The sequence below is a fragment of the Lampetra fluviatilis genome, chromosome 44 (assembly GCF_964198595.1).
Source record: "Lampetra fluviatilis chromosome 44, kcLamFluv1.1, whole genome shotgun sequence".
Taxonomy (NCBI): Eukaryota; Metazoa; Chordata; class Hyperoartia; order Petromyzontiformes; family Petromyzontidae; genus Lampetra; species Lampetra fluviatilis.
Window position 1 is genome coordinate 2,673,728 of NC_136318.1, and position 21,899 is coordinate 2,695,626.

At 50.3% G+C, this 21,899-nt stretch overlaps 1 protein-coding gene across 4 annotated transcripts in view; it reads right to left on the bottom strand.

Annotated features, from left to right (window-relative positions):
* Positions 1-1,301: 1,301 nt before the first annotated feature.
* ST7 (suppression of tumorigenicity 7) overlaps positions 1,302-21,899 on the bottom strand; it is a 94,928-nt gene continuing 74,330 nt past the window's right edge. For 2 of the 4 annotated variants that reach the window (XM_078876465.1, XM_078876467.1), the window contains 4 exons: positions 13,152-13,302; positions 7,279-7,371; positions 4,589-4,728; positions 1,302-1,887 (listed from right to left, as the gene is read on the bottom strand). In XM_078876465.1, coding sequence (XP_078732591.1) covers positions 1,792-1,887; positions 4,589-4,728; positions 7,279-7,371; positions 13,152-13,302 — 480 coding nt within the window. In that variant the 3' untranslated portion in view covers positions 1,302-1,791. The remainder of the gene's footprint in view (positions 1,888-4,588; positions 4,729-7,278; positions 7,372-13,151; positions 13,303-21,899) is intronic. The other 2 variants (XM_078876468.1, XM_078876466.1) reach the window with 2 other exon arrangements.

The following is a 21,899-nucleotide window of genomic DNA, read 5'->3' on the forward strand; positions in this document are numbered from 1 at the left end:
CCTTGTTAAAGTTGCCTCACACAACTTGTTGTTGTTGATGCATCCTTGTTAAAGTTGCCTCATACAACTTGTTGGTGATGCATCCTTGTTAAAGTTGCCTCATACAACTTGTTGTTGTTGATGCATCCTTGTTAAAGTTGCCTCATACAAGTTGTTGTTGATGCATCCTTGTTAAAGTTGCCTCGTACAAGTTGTTGGTGATGCATTCTTGTTAAAGTTGCCTCATACAACTTGTTGTTGTTGATGCATCCTTGTTAAAGTTGCCTCATACAACTTGTTGTTGTTGATGCATCCTTGTTAAAGTTGCCTCACACAACTTGTTGTTGTTGATGCATCCTTGTTAAAGTTGCCTCATACAACTTGTTGGTGATGCATCCTTGTTAAAGTTGCCTCATACAACTTGTTGTTGTTGATGCATCCTTGTTAAAGTTGCCTCACACAACTTGTTGTTGTTGATGCATCCTTGTTAAAGTTGCCTCACACAACTTGTTGTTGTTGATGCATCCTTGTTAAAGTTGCCTCATACAACTTGTTGTTGTTGATGCATCCTTGTTAAAGTTGCCTCATACAACTTGTTGTTGTTGATGCATCCTTGTTAAAGTTGCCTCATACAACTTGTTGTTGTTGATGCATCCTTGTTAAAGTTGCCTCACACAACTTGTTGTTGTTGATGCATCCTTGTTAAAGTTGCCTCATACCCCCTGTACCCTCACAGTTGAAGCCTCTCCACTCACGGTCCCATCGCTGGAGCTCCCTCAAGATAGCTTCTTTTGCTTCACCAGACGAGATCTCGGGAGACACAAGAGAGAGTGATTCCACAAGAGTGACTTGGGGCATGAATCTCCCCTTAGGAGGAGTGCGACGATTGCCCAAGCAGAAACTGCTGTGCGCTTGTGCGTTGATTTTTATTTTGCGCCGTACGTAGCCAACCTTGCTAACCGGAGGTGCCCGGATGTCAACAGTTGTTGACATGCCGGATGCGGTACACTCATTTTACGAATCTTAGAGTGGAAGATTGGGAGGAGGGGGGGACAGAGTAGTCTGCCACAGTACCATGTAACTAAATATGAGACCCTTGGGTGAATCTGATGGCTAAAGTGGTTCATGAGACTTGCATATGAAATAAAACGTGCGATAGGAAAGTTACTCAAAACTCCTACAGGGATGTTGATAAAAACGAACATTGCCGCGTTACTTATCAACTTAGTTTCTCTACTCGTGGAGACTGCACGCTAAAAAGCAAAAATAAAACCGGCCACCACAATCTTTAAAACAGTTTTTTAAGCAAATTTTATTTCAACATTTTCCAAGCTAGAGGTAACTTCAGAAGTAACCAATGTGTGTTTTAATTGTTTATTGTTGTAAGTTGTCCAAAGGTGAAGAAGCGGGTGGGGGGGGGGGGGTCAGAGGGGGGGGGGGGGGCACGTGTGGCAAGCCAGCCCAGTCTGAGAAGCTGCTGCATGCCCGGACCACCACCACCACCACCGGTTCCGTTCCAAGCTCGCTCGCCGGCGCCGCCATCACGGAAAGGAAGGGGGGGGGGGGGGGTCGCCGCCGCTGCCGTCGTCGTCGTTCATCTGCGTTGAGAAATTCTCCTCGTCGGTGGAGGCCGTTCACAAAACGTCCCAGGCGAGTGAGTGTGGTCACACAGATCGGGGGGCGGCCTGCCCCGTGGTCGCTGTCGCCAGGCCGGTTCGGGCCGGAGGGCCGCCCCCCACCCCAGCACCACCGCCCCCCCCCCCCGCCGCCTGACCCCTTCACCCCCCACGCGCCCCCCTCCCGCCTACGTCGTCAGATCCGAGTGAGATGGTGCCACAGGCTGGATGGAAGAAAGCTCTCGATCTTCTCCACCATGAAGTTGAACGGCGCGAATAATGTGCTGAAGAACTGCAACGAGACGAACGCACGCGGTCCCACCGGGCGTTTTCGCAAACCGCGCGCAAGAATGAGCACGCAGGGAACGCGCACCGCCAAAAAGTCGTGCAACATGTTGCTAATTATGATATCTATATATATATCTCAATCGGCTAAAGCCTCCAGTAATCAGGGGAATTTGTGTGTGTGTGTGGCCACACCCAATCCGAATCCTTCCACTCTCCCCGCCAACAGGAGACACTGCTTCCAGTACCAGAGTGAACTTAATAATAATAATACATTTTGCATTCAAATGGCACTTACACGCCTTAGCAATGCAATGCACCGGTCGTCAGATCTCATCGCAAACAATTCCAAGGGCACTCCTCCCCCCAAGCGGCAGATGTCCCTGTGCGGCGCAAGATGGCTCGGCACCGGCCTCAGTGCCGGATTATCCTAGTAGCAAAAGTAGCTACATATGTAGCTACTCATCTATATGTAGCTACACATGTATATGTAGCTACACATCTATATGTAGCTACACATGTATATGTAGCTACACATGTATATGTAGCTACTCATCTATATGTAGCTACACATGTATATGTAGCTACACATCTATATGTAGCTACACATGTATATGTAGCTACTCATCTATATGTAGCTACACATGTATATGTAGCTACACATGTATATGTAGCTACTCATCTATATGTAGCTACACATGTATATGTAGCTACTCATCTATATGTAGCTACACATGTATATGTAGCTACACATGTATATGTAGCTACTCATCTATATGTAGCTACACATGTATATGTAGCTACACATCTATATGTAGCTACACATGTATATGTAGCTACACATGTATATGTAGCTACTCATCTATATGTAGCTACACATGTATATGTAGCTACACATGTATATGTAGCTACACATGTATATGTAGCTACTCATCTATATGTAGCTACACATGTATATGTAGCTACACATCTATATGTAGCTACTCATCTATATGTAGCTACACATGTATATGTAGCTACTCATCTATATGTAGCTACACATGTATATGTAGCTACACATGTATATGTAGCTACACATCTATATGTAGCTACACATGTATATGTAGCTACTCATCTATATGTAGCTACACATGTATATGTAGCTACTCATCTATATGTAGCTACACATGTATATGTAGCTACTCATCTATATGTAGCTACACATGTATATGTAGCTACACATGTATATGTAGCTACACATGTATATGTAGCTACACATCTATATGTAGCTACTCATCTATATGTAGCTACACATGTATATGTAGCTACTCATCTATATGTAGCTACACATGTATATGTAGCTACACATGTATATGTAGCTACTCATCTATATGTAGCTACACATGTATATGTAGCTACTCATCTATATGTAGCTACTCATCTATATGTAGCTACACATGTATATGTAGCTACTCATCTATATGTAGCTACTCATCTATATGTAGCTACACATGTATATGTAGCTACACATGTATATGTAGCTACACATGTATATGTAGCTACACATGTATATGTAGCTATTTGTGGAGCTACACAAGTAGCTACAAATGCTACGGGGCCCGCACTTTCAAGGGCCCCGCGCTAAATGCTTTCAAGCTATCAATTCCGGTTCAGTGATTTTGCACTTGTTCTATTACTATAGTACTATACTGCCTTCAACTTTTATGAACGACTGGGTGTTTAAGGTGAGCGATTTGTCCTATTATCTGGCTGTATAGCTAATGAAACAATACAATTACTTTACAATGCAAGTAAAAAATGTGTTTTAATATTTACGTGTTTTTATTTTATTTAGGGCCCCTTTATAACATATGCTACAGGCCCCGTGCACTACCTTCATCCGGCACTGACCGGCCTGCGAGTGGACATTTGGTCTGCCTGTAAGGGGGGGCAGGGGAGGGGGGGCGACGACGATCGCCGTGTGCAATCCCACCCAAGCGGTCATTTTTTAATTCGGTAAATATGAACGACGCCGCCGCCGACGCACGGTGCACGTGTGCACGGTGAGCTAAAACTAAACAATAGCTCATTTTCTCACGAACATTTCTGGTTTAACAAATTTAAATTGTATGTCATTGATCCAAGGTTGCACAAAACCTAAAGGGGGGTAAGACATTTAGGTAGGTGAGGAATTGCAAACACAAAGCGGTTCTACACTCACGACTGCCAAACACCACCCGGCATGTACTACAACAACTCACCTCTGCATTCTAGCCTCATCAGAATTTGCAGCGGTGAAGGCTAATCTCAACCACTTGCGCTCTTGGGTCTGTTCGCTGGCGATGACGCTCGCCCTGTCGTGAATGTAAAACTAGAAACTATATTTTTATTTGACCAGGTAAGGCCCACTGAGCTATACAGCTCTTTTTTTCAAAAGCGACCAGGCTATCACCAATTATAGATCAACGAAGTGGGGGGACTTATCACGTGGAAATTTATAGCAGCCAAATAACGCTAAACGCACGTTTGTACACGTGGAGGGAAACACCGGAGGACCCGGAGTAAAATCCACGCGACCACAGGGAGAGAGAACACGCAAACTCCAAATATACAGCAGGCATCGGGGTCAATATCGAACCCACGACCTCCTGCATACCGGGCGAGGCGACTAACATCTCGCCACGCGCGAGGGGGCTACGCGCTGGTGGACGCGTGCCGGGAGGACTCACAGCCTTGGCGAACACTCCCATGAGGTCCGGAAACTGGTGGGTGAGCAGGGCGAGCATGGCGGTGAAGGAGCACAGCCCCGCTGTGAAGAGGATGAAGAACGGCAGCTCCTTCTTCGGGTAAACAGATACCTCGTGGAACACTGCAAGACACGCGGGGGCGCGGGCGGCAACGCACGCCCCACACGCACACACACACGCTTCATTGCGCTTCTCGCGAGGGCAGGAGCCACGCGTCTGGAGGCGTGCGTTCGCTCGCTCGAGAGTAACGTTTAATGCGCAGGAGGCTTATCGCGCCCGACGTTGTTCATGGTGAAGGTTTTTTGGGCCCTTCATTCGTCACGCAACGGCAGCGAAGGACCGTACCCTTCGTTCTTCACGAGGGTCCTGCATTGAGAGATGTTTGGCCAACAGGAATTACATTGTACTTTTTTTTTATAATTATTAATATTATTATCTGCAACGTGCTGGACATTCCCCCACCGTACCAGCTACTACTCATCTGAGGCGAGTCGACCTAGGGGAGGCAAAGGACCGCTTCAGATAATCGTCATTGGTGTTGGGCCGTGAGTGGGAATGGTGATGGCCGTGAGTGGGAATCGAACTCGGGTCACCAGGTTTGTAGCGAGTCGCGCTAACCGCTACACAACCGCTCCACACTGTTACTGTAAAACACAAACACAAACATAGGCAATCATACGAGGCCACACACGTGGAATTACGCGCAGACGCAGGCACAACAGAGCAGGCGCGATATGAAGCGATTGTGCGGTCAGCATCTGTGCGGATGAGCTGAAGATCGGGTTCTTGGGCTGAAGTTCATCGCCGGTTTAACGAGAGATTTACATCGATTTAAAGTGCATTTTGTTTAACGAGTGATTTTAAAGTGTATTGCGTTTAACGAGGCAAGGACTCGGGAGACCGGGGATAGGAGTCTCTTTTGCAGAAGCTGACCTGGGTCACCACAATGACGATAGCAAGGAACAAACAAAAACACAGTACGGCAAAAAAGTAAAGCAATCAGGTTTTTTCGGTAAAGTCACGTAGGTAAAAAATGTAAATTAATAAAAGTAAAATAAAACAAATTTTTTTTACCTACGTGACTTTACTGAAAAAACCTAAGAATATGAATCCTTGCAGTCACGAAAGCTTCAAATCTAGAATTAAAGCAATCAGAACAACAACAAAAACTGAATCAGACGAAAAAAGGAAGAAACCTCAAACATATATTCACGCTAAATCGCTGCTAAATGTTATAATTCCCTGCGGCGCAAATCGTCACCTTTCAAAGCCACGGCCACCCAGAACGAACTTGAATCTATCGGGGAAACTTAAACCCGAGACTCCTGCAATGCAATCGCGTAACATCTTGCTTGCGTGTAAAAGATGGCAGTCTCTGCTCAATGGAAAACTCCCCCTTGTGCCCACGCACATTTCCCCTGTACCGTTTGCACAAAACAGGAAGTTACCTGTAATTTAGAAATATAAGAATATAGGTGTTACCCTTTCTGGCAATAAAACAGGTGTTAATATGTTCAAACAAAGAAATAAGTCCCCATGACTTGTAGCTGCTCAATCCAAGCTATAAATGCTCTGACACTTGCAATGTCTTCGTAGTGTTCACCTTTTGGCATTCTCTGATCTAATTCTGGTGAGACTGGGCCATGAAGAAGGTTGTCTCTGGCGTAGGCCAATCAGTTTCAGAGACAATGCTTCTATTACCAGTGGGTGTTTGTTCGCCACAAGTACGTGTGGTTAACGCAGACTTGATGCCTCGCAAGAGGTTTCTATTTGGTGTTTGGACATTTTAACACGACTGTTTTCTTGCCAGAAAGTGTAAAAACCTATTCTCATTTTGCGTACTTTCATACTGGCAAAAAAAAAAATGCCCCACGATACCTGCCGTTTTGTTTGCGCGTAAAAGATGGCAGTCCATGCCCAATGGGAAAAAAAACGCCACACTCACGCGTGTCCCCCTGTGCCCACGCACATTTCCCCTGGACCGTTTGCCAAAGACGGGAAGTCACCTGTTCCTTGTTCGGAACGAACACGGCTGTTGGGCGAATAACAACGTTGACGTCTCCTGCCCTCCGCTCGCGTAGGCGGCAGTTTGACGCAAATTGTGACGGGGGGAGGGGGGTTATTTCCCTCGGGTTAACGGTGCGGGCAACATCCTGACAACTTGCAGCACCAGGTGCTGCAAGGTTACCTTTCGGGCAAGTTTAAAGTATATTTGTTTAAGCAGAGGTGACAACTCAAGTGACCAGGATTGAGTCTCACTTTGCAGAGGTTGACCTGCGTCAACATAACGACTAAAGCAGAAACAAACAAAATAAATAAAAGCTCGGCAATGAAACGAATTGGAGCAAACACAAGACTGCGTCCACGTGAGAAATTGAAAAATGCTGCACGAACCATGAATCAACGTTAAGTCAAAACATTCCCTGTAGCGTAAAAGTCGGCTCGGGCAGATTATGTTCGGATTGATTACGAGCACAATTACAATTAGAGGTCACGGAAACATTTAGTGGATATAGGGTTGGCTTTCAACGCATGTATCATTCGCGACCAATATTACGATTTCTTGATAGATCTTTGGGGTCAGTCCGTGCCAGTAAATTGGATTGCTCTCCAACATGCCGGTGGTGCTACTGAAGCAATGGCAACGGGCGCGAGGGACTTGCGGTGTTTACCTGGCAACAGCTCTCGGTCTGCACTCTCAGTGCAGCTGGGGTACGGGTAGAAGAGATGCCCCTTCTCCAGTGGGTAAGGAATCATTCGAAATGCTGCAAGAGACATTCAGATAATACAGAGAGTCAGAACAAATTACCATTGGGTGATGATGCTGCTGCTGCTGTGAATTTGCAGCGGTGCACAGGCACAATTAATATGATAAAAAAAGCTCAATACATTCGTCAATAATACGGATAGCATAAATTGTCAGCCCAGGGGTGTTGTGTCGTTTAAAAAAATATAATGTTAATGTAACGACAGTTACGTGAGGTCTCAATCACTTCGAATGCCTCCACCCAACACTCAAAACTCAGACACATGGGAACCCAGATTTCTGGCTGCCTTCGTAATAATTAAAATTGGCTTGGCATTGGCTGAAACCAGTGACGTAGCTGGAATCAATCGCACATCTTGACCTGTCAGTAAAAATAAACTTTTGTGCGCAGCAATAAAATTGGGCTACGTGGTTTTCCATTTTCTTCACTACACCGAATAACTCAACTTTGTGATGTGGATGAAAAAAAAATCCGGCATCATTTCTGTTTACAAACACATCAAGATGTTTTATTGAAATATAAAAAACAATTAAAGGAATGTGGGAGCTGCTGCTGCTGCTGCTACTCACTAATTGCTATGGGTCACACTGACAAAGACCCCCCATGTAGCCTTAACAGACTTTTGCGGCAAGTGCTGTTAGCGAGTAGCACCTATGAAAGCTGGAACGGCACGCAGTCGTCAGGGTCAGGAACGAGCCAACGACCTCCTGTATACCAGGCGAGGGAGTTAACATCTTGCCACAGTGGCGCCCACACACACACGCACACGTTATTACGCTTGTTTACCCAGCAACGCATCGCTGAGACTTGAGACATTTTCGGGAGGGTGCTGCCAAGTTTGACCGCAGTAGAGGAGGCTGACATGGCCGTGCGCAACCCAAATTGAATGATTCGCGTGTCATTTTGCAGCATCGGAATATTCTGGCCAATACCCGACAGAAAGCAATGCGGAACTAGGCGAGGACACACACGCGCACGCTCCCCACAGGGAAAGACGCTGGAAATCAAACTCAGGTGCATCTTGCCGCCGCTGCGAGACGTGCGAGCGTCAGCACCGCGCCGGCCGCCACCCACGCCTGCGTCCATCACGGCGGTTCGTGTCGAGGAACCGGAGGAGGCCACTGTTCAACCCCCACCCTGCGTTGCATCACCACGCCGCTGAAGCGCAACGCAATCTTCGGAGGGTGGGGGGGGGGGGCACCACGTTTTGGTTGGCAAGCGCCGCGCCGGGCCGGGTCAGCTTGCGGTGGGGTCACATATTTTTTAGGGAACGAGCTAAAAAAACAAAATGCAGGTAGTAACACCTGGGACGGCCGCCATCCCCGAGCGCACTTCTCACGCGTGTGTTAAGTGCTCGGCTCCGCCAGCGAACTCTGACCTCGGTAATGTGTGCACGGCCGGGGTGAGCTGTGGGTGAGGAGGCAGGGGAGAGGGGATGGAGTGCGCGGGCTGCTGGTGTATTTATCAGGTGTCGGCAGTCGGGAGGGGGTTTCAGGAGGCATGTGCACTGTGGCAGGCATGCATGGCCTGCGGCTGAGCCACCAGGAATGTTTGCCAAAGTCTTGTGCGATGAAGGACAAACTGGGCCGTGATGTGTAAAGAAAAGGTGATTTATGGGTATTATTAGTTTACAAACTTGAGGCTACAGACAGATGGGCACCGGCGGTAGCTCTCGGTACCATCGGCTGTGAAACTCAAACGGGGCCCACCTACCCCTGGGGGTGCCCAGAGCCTGAGTGCGGTAGAGGAACCGCACGGCAAACCACAGCGGCCACAAAGTGGGTTAATGCGCAATGAAAACATTGGCGCACGGAGTGGCGAGGCCAACCACGTAGACGGGCGGCTGTCGCCTGGCACAGTCACCCGCACGGCTGATTAACTGCGGAATATTTGGCAGCGGGAAGAAAAAAAAACGCCGCTCTTATTTTGCGGTTTACTGCCTGGGAATGACGACAACGATGGATGGAGGGCAAAACGGCACAAGAGTGGAACTAATACAACCGGTTGCTTCAGCTCCAAATGTGCACGGCAGAGTTTAGTGCGTGTCTGTCAACCACATGATGGAAGCAACCATAACGATATGAATTGTAGACACATGTAAAAAAAAAAACACACAATTAATGTATTCCGATGGCAAAATAAACACATATTTGTCAATTATATGACAGAAAATGTCTCCAAAAAGTTGCGATTTGAACGTCTTGATGGTAATTTGCATAACACACACGGCAAGTATGAAGACCCTGCGGATGCCACACAGCTACTCAGCAGTGCCCGACAAGTAGGGATGCACGTTGAACTTATTTCGCACCGCACGTAGCCGACCGTGCTATTCGGCGGTGCAGGGAATAACCCGAAGCACGCAACACAAGCCGCCCCCCGTCCACAGCAATGGGACGCACGCAGCCAGCGCCGTCGAGGGTAACCTTTGAAAGCACCGCTGCCCCGGCTGGGTTACTCGACGGCCTGCAATGGGGCAGCTCGCACAGGTGTGTGGTGTCCGACACGAGAGAGAACGCTCGCAAGCGCCCTGCTCGTACCGTGTCCACTGGAGGCGCAGCACGGGCAAGCCGCTCTCTTACCCCACCCCCCTCCCCGCGCCTTTCCTCGTTCCGACGAAGTCTGCAAGTTGCGGGGTGGTGGGTGCCCCCCCCGTTCATCGCCGAACGTCGGAACGCGCAAAGCGGCTCGGAGTTTAACTTCCTTCAGAGTAGGCGTAGTTGCGCCCGTTGTTTGTAAAGACGTTGTACTCACACCGCATGGCGGCACGACCGGCGCACGCCCTCCCACGTGGCATTTTACTTCCGATTCTGTTCCGATGACGCACGCGTACGTCCTCGCAACAGATTAGCCTCGTGCGATTTGGAACTGTACACGCGACTGACCCGCATCTACCGAAAATTCACTCGATCGTGAGGTTTGAATCCACTCATGTGCGGATACGCGCTACTCGGGACGGCAGCTATCTCGTGCGATGCATTATTTAAAATGGAAACGATTTTCATTTTTTATTTTACCAGCTCAGAGACGCGGCACGCAATGGTGATTGGTGGCAGCATCGACGATCACGAGAGAGGCACATGGCTGAGCACATCCGCCCTCGAGCGACACCTTACGTGAACATTCACGACGGACAACGCCAAACAGCGGCCTCAGTCGTGCGACAGGGCACCAACAGCCCTCCTGCGCACGGCTACAGCCACAAAGGGGCTGCGCTCGGGGAAATTAATTTCTCCGGTCAGCGTTCAAGTATGTAAACATGCATTCGGGCGGGCGGGCAGGTAGGTTTGACTTAACATGTCTGAAACAGGAGCTATGCATGACACGGAGACTGCAACAAGGGGGTTGTCGGACTCTCGCGTTCCGACCGAAGGCAACAGACTGATTAATTACTGCGCGACAAGTGGCAGACTGCCGGGGCGGGCATGGCCACCGTACTGACATGCTTAATTTAGTGGAAAGCGGAGGAGCACTCTGCCACACGGAGCCAGAGTGTCTTCTCCAGCCGAGCGCACAGAGTCGGGAGGAGCATGACGAGTGGTAAAGCCTCTCTTTTACAGACGTCCCAGTAGGGGCAGGTCAGAACGTCACAACCAAAAACAAAACAAAATCACGATAGGGGCGGCAAAGTATAGGAAAGGTAAGCAAATCTCTTTAAAATATATACAGATACAAACTAAACTGTCATTATCTTAGCAGGTAAAGCCTACTGAGTTATTCGCTTCTTTTTCCTTGCACATGTGTGCAGCTCTTTTTTGTGTTTAGTTTGTTGTCCTTCCCCCGCACCTCCGATGAGCACAGTTGGCTACGTACGGTGCGAAAGAATTTCAACACACACACACACACACATGGACACATCGAGCGATCTAACGCCCGGCTGTCCGTCATGCTCCACCGCTCGCCGAGTGGGCGACGGGGACGGGACCCCAGCGACAGCGGCCAACGAAACCCGGGGAGCGGGACGGGACGACGGAGGTCGGGAAAACACCGACCCCGTTCATTTTGACATCGCCAACAGCAACAGGGCAAAGCAAAAACAAACAAGGTCAAGGTTAAGAAGTCATCACGGCTCATGTCACAGATGCCACCACAACCAAACCCAACAGCTTTCTCACCCCCCCCCCCCCCATTGCCACATTCCACAACCTGACCACCTCCCAAGGGCCGCTCCTACAGGACCCCCACCAGTTGAGCTTGAGGGCTTCCCCCCTGGTCACTGAACTCTTGGCTGCCACTCCAACGCCCGTCTCGGTGGGCTGCCCCCCTCCTACCGCCATCCCCCCCCCCCCCCCCACAAACTCCTCTTGCACACGCGTCCCACCCGTCGCTGCCAACGTGCAATTACGCCTGCAATGTTGTCTTACCACCTTGTAATCCTCAACTCCCAGGTCGCTTAACTTGCCGGGCCGTGAAATTCCAAGTGTTCTCCGCGTGCACGCAGGGATACGCGCGCGCACGTGCCCATGTTTAAATGCCAGAAGCGGCTACGATAGCTGCTTTGTTGAGGTCAAGGTGTGTCCGGGTGTCTGACCCATCCAGTCACACGGCCGTTACTCCTGCCACAAGCATCCTCCTTTTGACACCAACATTGAGCTTTGTAGTCTTTCAAATTGATTAACATGGAGTAAGATCCTGTTGCCAAAGCACTGCCAGCTTCCAAGCCAGACCACCTAAAACTGCCAATAAGCTGCACTACCTCCTGCGAATGTCACAGCTAAAACAAAAAACCCCACGTCGCTTGCAAAAAAGAGGAGTGGTGACGCGTCACGAGAGGCTACCCCCCCCCACACCGTCCAAGAGTAATGCCTCCCCCCCCCCCATGTGCTTCTCAACAACATTTACGTCGACCTCGTGGCCACAAAAAAAACGTTCGATATTGCCGAATGATCCATCTCTTTATTTATTCGTGAGTGGGTGGGGTGGGTCGGTGGAGTTTGGAGAGATGCTGCGCCGAAGGGGTTCCGCGTCGTCACAGCCCTCGAGCGTCATCCACACGTGGCCCTCTGAAGGAGATGACCACCTCCCAACCGTCCAGTGGGATACGGGCGACCGACCGACCGAGTGGCCCCGGTCAGATGGCTGCTTACTGCCCCTCGGACGTGTGATTTGAGCTCGCGACCTCCTCTTTACAACCACGCTAGGGACCAAGGGGCCCGTTGCCAGAAACATCGCCTGTTGAGTATCTTTCGTCTGAAGACCACGGTGTTGTTGACGAATGTGTTGAGCTGCTCATAAACCTCCTGACCTTTACACCACACTGACAGTGCTCGCATTGGTGGAGGTGCGGCATTCGCTGCGGGCTGAGAGAGTGCATGGCAAAAGCGAGTCTAGCGGAGAGAGAGTGTGGCGGAGACAGATCGAGAGTGTGGCAAAGACAGAGAGAGCGTGGCGGAGACAGAGAGAGTGTGGCAGAGACAGAGAGAGTGTGGCAGAGAGAGAGAGTGTGGCAGAGAGAGAGAGAGAGTGGCAGAGAGAGAGAGTGTGGCAGAGAGAGAGAGAGTGTGGCAGAGAGAGAGCGTGGCAGAGACAGAGAGAGCGTGGCAGAGAGAGAGAGTGTGGCAGAGACAGATAGAAAATGTGGCGGAGGGAGAGAGCGAGTGTGGCGGAGGGAGAGTGAGTGTGGCAGAGACAGATAGAGAATGTGGCGGAGGGAGAGAGTGTGGCGGAGAGAGAGTGTGGCGGAGGGAGTGTGGCGGAGACAGATAGAGATTGTGGCGGAGGCAGATAGAGATTGTGGCGGAGGGAGAGAGCGAGTGTGGCGGAGGAGCGCTACTCACTGCCCTCCCACGTGCAGTGCAGTAGATTGAGCGCTCCCTCCACCCGCTTCCAGTGCTGCAGGTGGAAGAAGGCGTACGCGATGGCCTCACTGTCCCCGCGCTTCAGGATGTGCTCCGGTGGCAGGATGAGGCTCTTCATCTCCAGCAAATACTGCGCACCGGACACGGAGCAGCGGCGTGAACGTCAAGACGAGGCGGACCTGGTCGCGTGAAGCAGAGGTCGCAAACGGGTTTTGATTCCTTACCCGTACCCGGCCGCACCAGGGTCGCAAATGGGTACCCGTACCCGTATCCGGCCGGGTACGGGTACCCGTTCCCTACCCGTACCCGTACCCTACCCGAAATGAGTGACAAATGGTTACTCACCAGTGACTCACGGCCTACCCGTAACCGTACCCGGCCGCACCAGGGTCGCAAACGGGTACCCGTACCTGGCCGGGTACGGGTAGCCGGGTATTGGGTAGGGTACGGGTATCGGGTACCCGGTTGCGACCTCTGGCGTGAAGGAGTCGCGTGGCCCCGGCGGTTCGCGCCGCGTTCGCAGGCTCGTCGGCGCGGTTCGTGGTTCGAAACCGCGGAGGCGCCCACTACACGGGCCATCACCTGCGGGCAGCGCCGTCGGGCCCGCACGCCCCGCCCGCCCGCCCGCCCCCACCCCGCCCATCTGCCCGCTTCGTAGCGGACATTTTTTGATCAGCGGTTCTTAACCTTTACAGCAGCCTTGCACCCCCGCGGTTCTCAAGCGTAAAAAAAAAAATGTTTCGTGTTAATAAATACATAGGGCTTGATGAAACTAAGTAGTTGTTACTTACGTGCCAGTGATATACCTTTAAAAAAATGGCCGTGTCTCGCACCCCGAGAAAGGGCATCTCGTTCCCCCAGGGTGTGCGTGCACCTCGGGTTAAGAAGAAGAACCACTGGTTCAGACGATCCCCGGAACGTCGTCCGAAATGGAGAGGGCCATCAGCGTCGCGGCGTGAATTGGCGAGAGTAAAAAAAACTAAAAATTGTCCACGAATTTAAGCAACAAAGATTACGCACACACACACAGCAACATCGCCCCCCACGGGGACACACACACAGCAACATCGGGCCCCCCTCCCCCCTACTGGCATGGCTACAACACAGCGCCTTCCCTCACGCGCGCTAGAGAGAGAGCCCCGCGCTATACGGATGACGCAAATACCAAACGCGGTAAATTACTGAGACGGTCACGAACGCACGCCACGACCGCAAAGACAAAGTGAGCCCACGCCGCAAAACGCACTTTGTGCAAACAAGGCAGCGAGAGACGGACGACTGCGTCGCTCATTTTCTCACGAACATTTCTGGTTTAACTAATTTTAATTGTATGTCATTGATCCAAGGTTGCACAAAACCTAAAGGGGGGGGGGGGGGGGGGGGAAGACATTCAGGTAGGTGAGGAATTGCAAACACAAAGCGGTTCTACACTCACGACTGCCAAACACCACCCTGGCATGTACTACAACAACTCACCTCTGCATTCTCGCCTCATCAGAGTTTGCAGCGGTGAAGGCTAATCTCAACCACTTGCGCTCTTGGGTCTGTTCGCTGACGGTCACCCTGTTGTGAATGTAAAACTAGAAACTATATTTTAATTTTACCAGGTAAGGCCCCACTGGGCTATACGGCTCTCTTTCAGAGGCGACCTGCCCACCAATGACAGCTCGGCGAAGTGGCTTTTCAAGCGGAAATTTCTCGCAGCCAAATACTGGAAATGCATGTTTTCTTTGATGTGGAGGGGAAAAATCCACACGGCCACGGGGAGAACACGCAAACTCGAAATGTACAGGAGTCGGAGTCGGGATTGCACCCACGACCTCTTGCATACCAGGCGAGGCAGTGAACATCTCGCCACCGCGGCGAGGTTGAATCTGTCACATATTCGAATACGGTCCATGGTACGGTTATTACTACACAGGAGGTATGTACGTACGTACGTGTGGGAACTTCTTTCGCACTGTACGTAGCCGGCCATGCTAATCGGGAGGTACCCACGCTACGAATGGCCTAGTGTGTCGGCATGAGTGAAGTGTGAACAAATAAACTGCAACTCCGCCATGAAGAGAACAATTTTTTTAATATCACATGTTTCAGGCCACTGACCCTTCTTCATAGCGAACATCCGATGAAAGTCGCGGCGTTACTGACGAACGTGTTCAGTTTTTTTTTTACGTTGGCTGATTTTGTGCACCGCTGCCAATGTAGCGGCATCGCCAAATCATTTGTGAAGTGTTGTATCAGTGTGGTGTATATTAGTGTGTGGTATAGTGTAGTATTAAGGGAGTAGTATTAGTGTGGTGTAGTGTAGTATGAGTGTCGTGTGCCGTATTTGTCGCCAACACAGCAGGTAACACGGGATTCTATACAGCAGGCAACTCCTGGTGCAACCAAATTGATTGCCAGACTCAACACACAATTATGACGGTGTCAGCTGCTTCCAACAGCCATAGTAAAGCAGATAGAATTCAAAATTGTCATGACCTTAACTTTTTTATTTTAACACGGTTGGCTACGTACGGTGCGAAAGAAGTTCAACATATCCGGATACATTTCCCCCCAACAACTTTTAATTAAACGGCCTTGCACTGATCTTTACCAATGGTTTGTTTCCTGTTTAATACCGTACTTTATTTACAAGTTCAATTCTATGGTTGACGGTCGATTCAACCCATTATGGCGCCGGGCCAATAGTAGTAGTACTCATCCTGTGGATAGGCCAGGCCCTCGCCATGGGACTGTGGAGTTTCCACCACTGGAACAGGGAGAAGCGTGCCGCCGTGCATCCACACGAACTCTGTGACGCTTTTGACTTTGGGAATGATTTGTCCACCCTTCGCCCAAACAGAAATCAAGTCCCATGGCGAAGGAAGGTCCCACTTTGGAAATTTGGCAGGTGGAAAATTTACGTGCTTTGCCGCAGTCCAAGGATTGTGAAACCACGCGCCGTGCGCATTTTGCTGTGCCCTAAAGCCGCTTGAAAAATCGCTGTGTGGTGGTCCACTGCGCTGGTCATGCATTGAACAGAGAGACAAACACACACACCACACACAAGTATGGCTCAGATCCTGGGGGGTAGGCGTACGGCGAGGTGATTTTGTTTGCGCAGTCGTGAGCAAAGGTGCAACCATGCCCTCGACTCCCTTACCCACGCCGGACCTGACGGCGACCTTCTTCCCGAGGGGTCACCGAGAACTCAACCTCGGCTTGGTTAGCCAGGCCGCTGTTTAAAACTCCTCTTGTCACGCAAGCCGGGGGCTGACGTTTCTGTGCCGAGCGTCGTCACATCGTTGTTGTTGTTGTGTCGCTGTACGTGCAAGGAAATGCGCAATATGAAATTTGAAGGCTTTGATGTCTAACGATGACACAGTTGAAAGAAAGGGTTGTGACATTTTTGACGTATAGTTTTTCAAAACCAACACATGCCACTGCTACACGCTACATTGCTGGCAGGGGGACCGGTCTTAGTGTGACTTGGAGGTGGGAAAAAAATTACCGTGGAGACCGCCTCGCCAAGTTCCGTGATGAAAATCAAACCCCAGTTCGCTGTGGAACTTCCAACATGCAAAACCCGACGCACAAACCACGCAAGTTCAAATTGTCTCCACGCCCCACCGAGTCCGGGCGTGCTGCTCGTATCCGGCGGTGGCTCTCAGTCGGTGGTAGAAATTCAACATTCCTAAGGCAGGGGCCAAGTTTATTCCTAAGGCAGGGATGCCGCAGTGGCGAGTTCTTAACCACCTCGCCTGGTATGCAGGAGGTCGTGGGTTCGATCCCGACCCCGATGCCTGCTGTATATTTGGAGTTTGCGGTGTCTCTCTCACCGTGGTCGTGTGGATTTTTCTCCAGGTCCTCCGGTATTTCCCTCCACATTTAGAATGAGCGTGCGTTTGTGTGTGGGGAGCAGTAGTGTAGCGGTTAGCGAGCTGCGTTCCGAACCCGGCGACCCGAGTTAGATTCCCGCTCAGTGACGATTATCTGAACCGGTCCTGGTCGACTCAGCCCCTAATGAGTACCTGGTGCAACGTGTAAACATCAACACAAGGGAATAAAAGCGGCCGGGCGTGGTGTTGGCCACCCACCTCCCTTGTGTGCCGTGCCGGCCTAACAGCGCTTACCCCAACAGTCTGTTAAGGATACACGGGGGGGGGGGGGGGGGACCTTTGTGCGTGTCTAAAACCTCGTGTTACTCCGCCTGGTTTCATGAAGGGAGGCAGCTTCTGCCTGCCTGTACGCGTCCACCGTTGCCCACGCACGTGGACGTGCGACGCGAGGGAGGAATCTCGTGCCGTTTCCCAAAAAATAAGGGCCGGCCGGAAAAATCGGGGGGTGGCGGAGACCTTGGCCGAGTTTTACAGACAAACGTCTGCGACCGCGCTAATGGCAGATTTGGCAAAGGGAACGAAATATCCACCCAAGTCAGAAGTTAATGGGGGAAGGGGGGGGGGGCTGCTCAATCTCCAGCCATAAAACTGGCTTGACAGTGTTATGGTCCGGGAGAGACAGCGCCTGTTTGCCAACTGTAACAAACCTCATCTTGCGCAGACCACCAACAAGCAAAGCGACCATCCTCCTCCTCCTCTCAAAAAAAAAACCACAACTTGGAAATACGTTACATTTTTTTCTTGTTGCTTTGCACAAAGTTCCCGACCCGACAGTGGGAATCGTATTCTCATAACTCTTTGTTATGACAAATCGCCTGATTTGCTGAGCGTGGCCCGTCGCAGGGACAATGCCGTGAATCACGTCCTCAACCCAGATGTACCGCAACAGCGGGATCAACAGCTCACCCCCCGTGAGCGCTCTCGCATCTCTCTCAAGTGCAGGCAACCTACCCCCTACCACCCCGACGTCACATCGCAAGTGTTCGCACGGAGACGTTTCCTGCCACTCGTTAGGGAACCAGCTAGAACCCCCCCACCCCAGAGACAGCTCTATCTGGTGTGGACCATTCAGTTTCAAAGACAATGCATCATATACTACCAGAGCATGGTTTTTGCTTGCATTTTCACCACACGTATATGTGGTTAATGCAGATAATGATTCCTCGAACAAAGGTTTCAGTTCGGTGTTTAAACATCTTAACACAACTGTTTCATTGCCAGAAAGGCTAAGACCCAGTCTTAAATTTTGACACTGGCACGGGAGGTCCCGTGATGTACCCACAGAATTGTTCGCCGCGCGATCAGCTGGCGTGGGGTCCCGGGGTCCGGGGGGGGGGGGCTCTCTTATCGAAGCAAATCTGACACACAACACCGGAGATGTTGTCACGGGCACACACGCCCTCATACCCAACTCCGCACGTGTTTGCGGCGCACGCAGCGGTGCGCGCCCTCTCTGATACCATTCATCTTCCGCGGCATTTCGGAGGGCCGCCGACAAACCCCTCCCCTGTTGCGTGTGCAAGGGGCAGCAGCGTAGGAGCGTGAGAGAGCCTCGCGCGTGAACGCGACGCTTTCGGACCATGTGCCAGTGACGGCCGCGATGAAGATAATCAAATATGAAGATGAAGACCGACCCTTTGCTTAACTAGTTATAATAATGATGATGTGATCAAGGGGACGTTTCATAAGTCTACCCGACTGATTAATGATACATTTTCTGTATTGTCCATCCCCTCCCCACCCCTCCCCTCCCGCCATCCCATCCTGCCGTCCCATCCTGCGATCCGGCAAAAGGTTTGTTCGACTATAGTACACGATAAAACACTCAACACGTCCGTCCATAACACCGTGGCTTCGAAAGGTAACATACACAATTCCCGACTTATCAGGGGCAATGTCTCTTCTCCGTAGCACGCACGCGGAGAGGCCACAGAGAGATGAGTGGATAAGATTGGGAGACTGCCACTTGACACCATTCTCAGTTCTGCCATCTCCAAGTTGGCTCACATCGCCAGCAGGCTCGGATGTGACTCGGCTGTGATCCACCAACGCTCTCGCAGTGGGCTACGTGCGTACGCCAACGTGCCTGGCAACGCGAGCTCCCACCGAGGGTCTTTTAGAAATCGTAAGCATGTAATCATCTCTGTACATCTTTGACCCTGGTCACACCAATCCATGTTTCTGTATAGACAAAAAAAAACGTATTTTACTGGTGCCTGAAGTGTAAATAAAATGTTTAGTTTCCAACAACGGAACTGTTTATACTGTAGTAAATTACACGGCCAAAGGATATAGCTGCTTTATTAATGTATTACACTCGGTCGCAAACATATAACTAATTTATGAGCAACTTGACCAAACTTGTACACGCATATACTTGCCGTCAGGCCAGCAAATGCCCATGGCGATCATCGGCCGTGAACGATCAACGGTAACGTCGAGCGCTGAACGAAGACCTGAACACGGTGGCGTTGTTCACCTCCTTCGACCGACCGCCACTCTCGGTCATTGGCCTTGAATGGCAACACACCGGGCAAACTCCTCCGATGAGAAGAGAAAGCGCAGTTTCCACTGCCAGAACATTGTTTACCTTCATCCCGGGGCAGATACCAACTCCACCCTCCTTCAAAAGCTCTCCACTCCCCTCCCACCACACCCCGATCACCCCCCACATCCCCGCCCCAACATCAAAGTAACAGGTGTGACTTTTATTGTTTTAATGCACACATCTGCAAGAGGTCATTCCGTAAAAGCCATAGGCGTTTTGGTACTAAAGCGGAGCGAAATGTTAACGACCTCGCCTGGTTTGCAGGAGGTCATGGGTTCCGATTCCTGAACCCTGATGTATGCTGTATATTTGGAGTTTGCGTGTCTCTCTCTCTCTCCGTGGTGGCGTGGATTTTTATCCGGGTCCTCCGGTTTTAACCTCCACATTCGGAATCAACATCACGCGTTTAGAGCAAATTGGCTTCTGTAAATTTCCACGTGGTAAGCCACTTTGTTGAGCCATCATTTGTGGCCAGGTCACTTCTGAAAAAGAGCTATAAAAGCTAAGTGGGCCTCACCTGGTAAAAATAAAAAGTTGAGTTTAGTTTTATTTGGCGCTATTAAAGCTATGGTTCTCATAAACCATGCCAGCCAGCACAGACGTCAATTCCCCGGACGGTCCAGGTCAAACCCGGCCAGGGCTGCAACCTGAGAAACCCCGTTTGCAAATGCCAGTGCTTCACAGCAGGCATACGACCGTGTGCCATGGTCACCCACAGCATTTTTTGTCGTTGTAAATGGGCACTGGTGACTTCAGCTGCGCTGCTTGGGTGAAGACAGGCCATGTGGAGAACCGTGGGCAAGTTAAGACTCGTGTCAATAACGCATCCTCGAGGAGAGTGCTAGCAAACGTTACCATGGACGCCGTGGAGTGCGTGGGCCATCTGCATATGATGCACGGCGCGGCGAATGAGTGACCTGCGTGAAAGCTCTGCATATCCTTCAGAGCTCTGCAGCCATGCAAAACATATTTGTACGTGACAACGCGGACAAGCTGACATTTTTGTCTGGTTGCGTGGCACTGTGGTGGGGTAACGTGACCCACAATCCAGAAGGTGGAGTGTGTGCACGTAAGAAATCCTAGTTGGGGGCTCGATTCAGCTCATCATCTCTCTGCGGCGGTTCGATGAAGATAGAAAGCAGTTTGCGTGAAATCAACAGCGATTGTGCTACAGAGAGGCCGGTCCTGGCAATAGGAATGTGGAATTCCCACCAATGGATCAGAGCAGCCAACATAGGCATGGGTGCAACCTAATGCTGGCTGGAGCATGGATACAGGATACAGAATTTCTCTTATCTGCAAATACCACAGACCTGTGACTCGAAGTGTGGCAGACCAACTGGCCCCACCTGTGGATATGGGGAGGTTATATTGCAGTAATTATAAAAATAATTAAACTAGCCAGAGTAAATGCAAAAACATGAAATGTATAACCAGCTGAGAGGCCACCGAGACAGAAAAAGAGCTTCTTTTGAAAATAATTTTTTTTATTAAAAGCATAAATGCATTAGCCCTACTCTTTGGTTCTTTCGGTAAAGTCACGTAGGTATAAAATAAAATAAATCACGACGTTTCGGGCGCAACACAAGCGTCCGTCATCTGTGTCGTGATTTATTTTATTTTCTACCTACATGACTTGACCGAAAGAACCAAAGAGTATGGATTCCTGCAGTCACGAAAGCTTCAAATCAAGATTGCATTATCCCTGCCTGCCTCCTTCTCTGTCCGTACTTCTGTCTGCACAGGGGAATCACGGTAACTCTCGTGATGATGATGATGATGATTCCACAGGAATTCCATTTGATTGCAAAGCTGCGTTGCTAACAGGGGACTTACCCGACAGACAAGCGAGCAAAACGATTAATCGGGTGAAATGAGTACACACATCATAAATAAGGTATCACGCACAAATTGCATGCTCTGCATAATCTTCTCATTGTGCATGATGGGATGATGTTTTCTAAATAATTTGATCGATTGTAAACGTTCACGCGCTTGAGGCCTAGTGTCGCTGGCACCAGGCCTGGGGTGCCTGATTTGCCTGCCCAGGTTCCTGTGACTCCATGGGCAAGGGAATCTAGTCAAGGCTGGGATATGCCCAAGTCGTCATCGTCACCATCATGGGCCATGATCTATCCAGTTCTGAATGATGACCAATACAATGTCTAGTTTTTTTTCCTCATCCTCTTTCTGTCTCCCAGTGTACATTCCAAGCACGCATCTATCCAATCTTTCATCACATTGCCCATGCTCTATCCACTGCTGCATTACGAGCAAAATTAAGTCTCTAAAAAC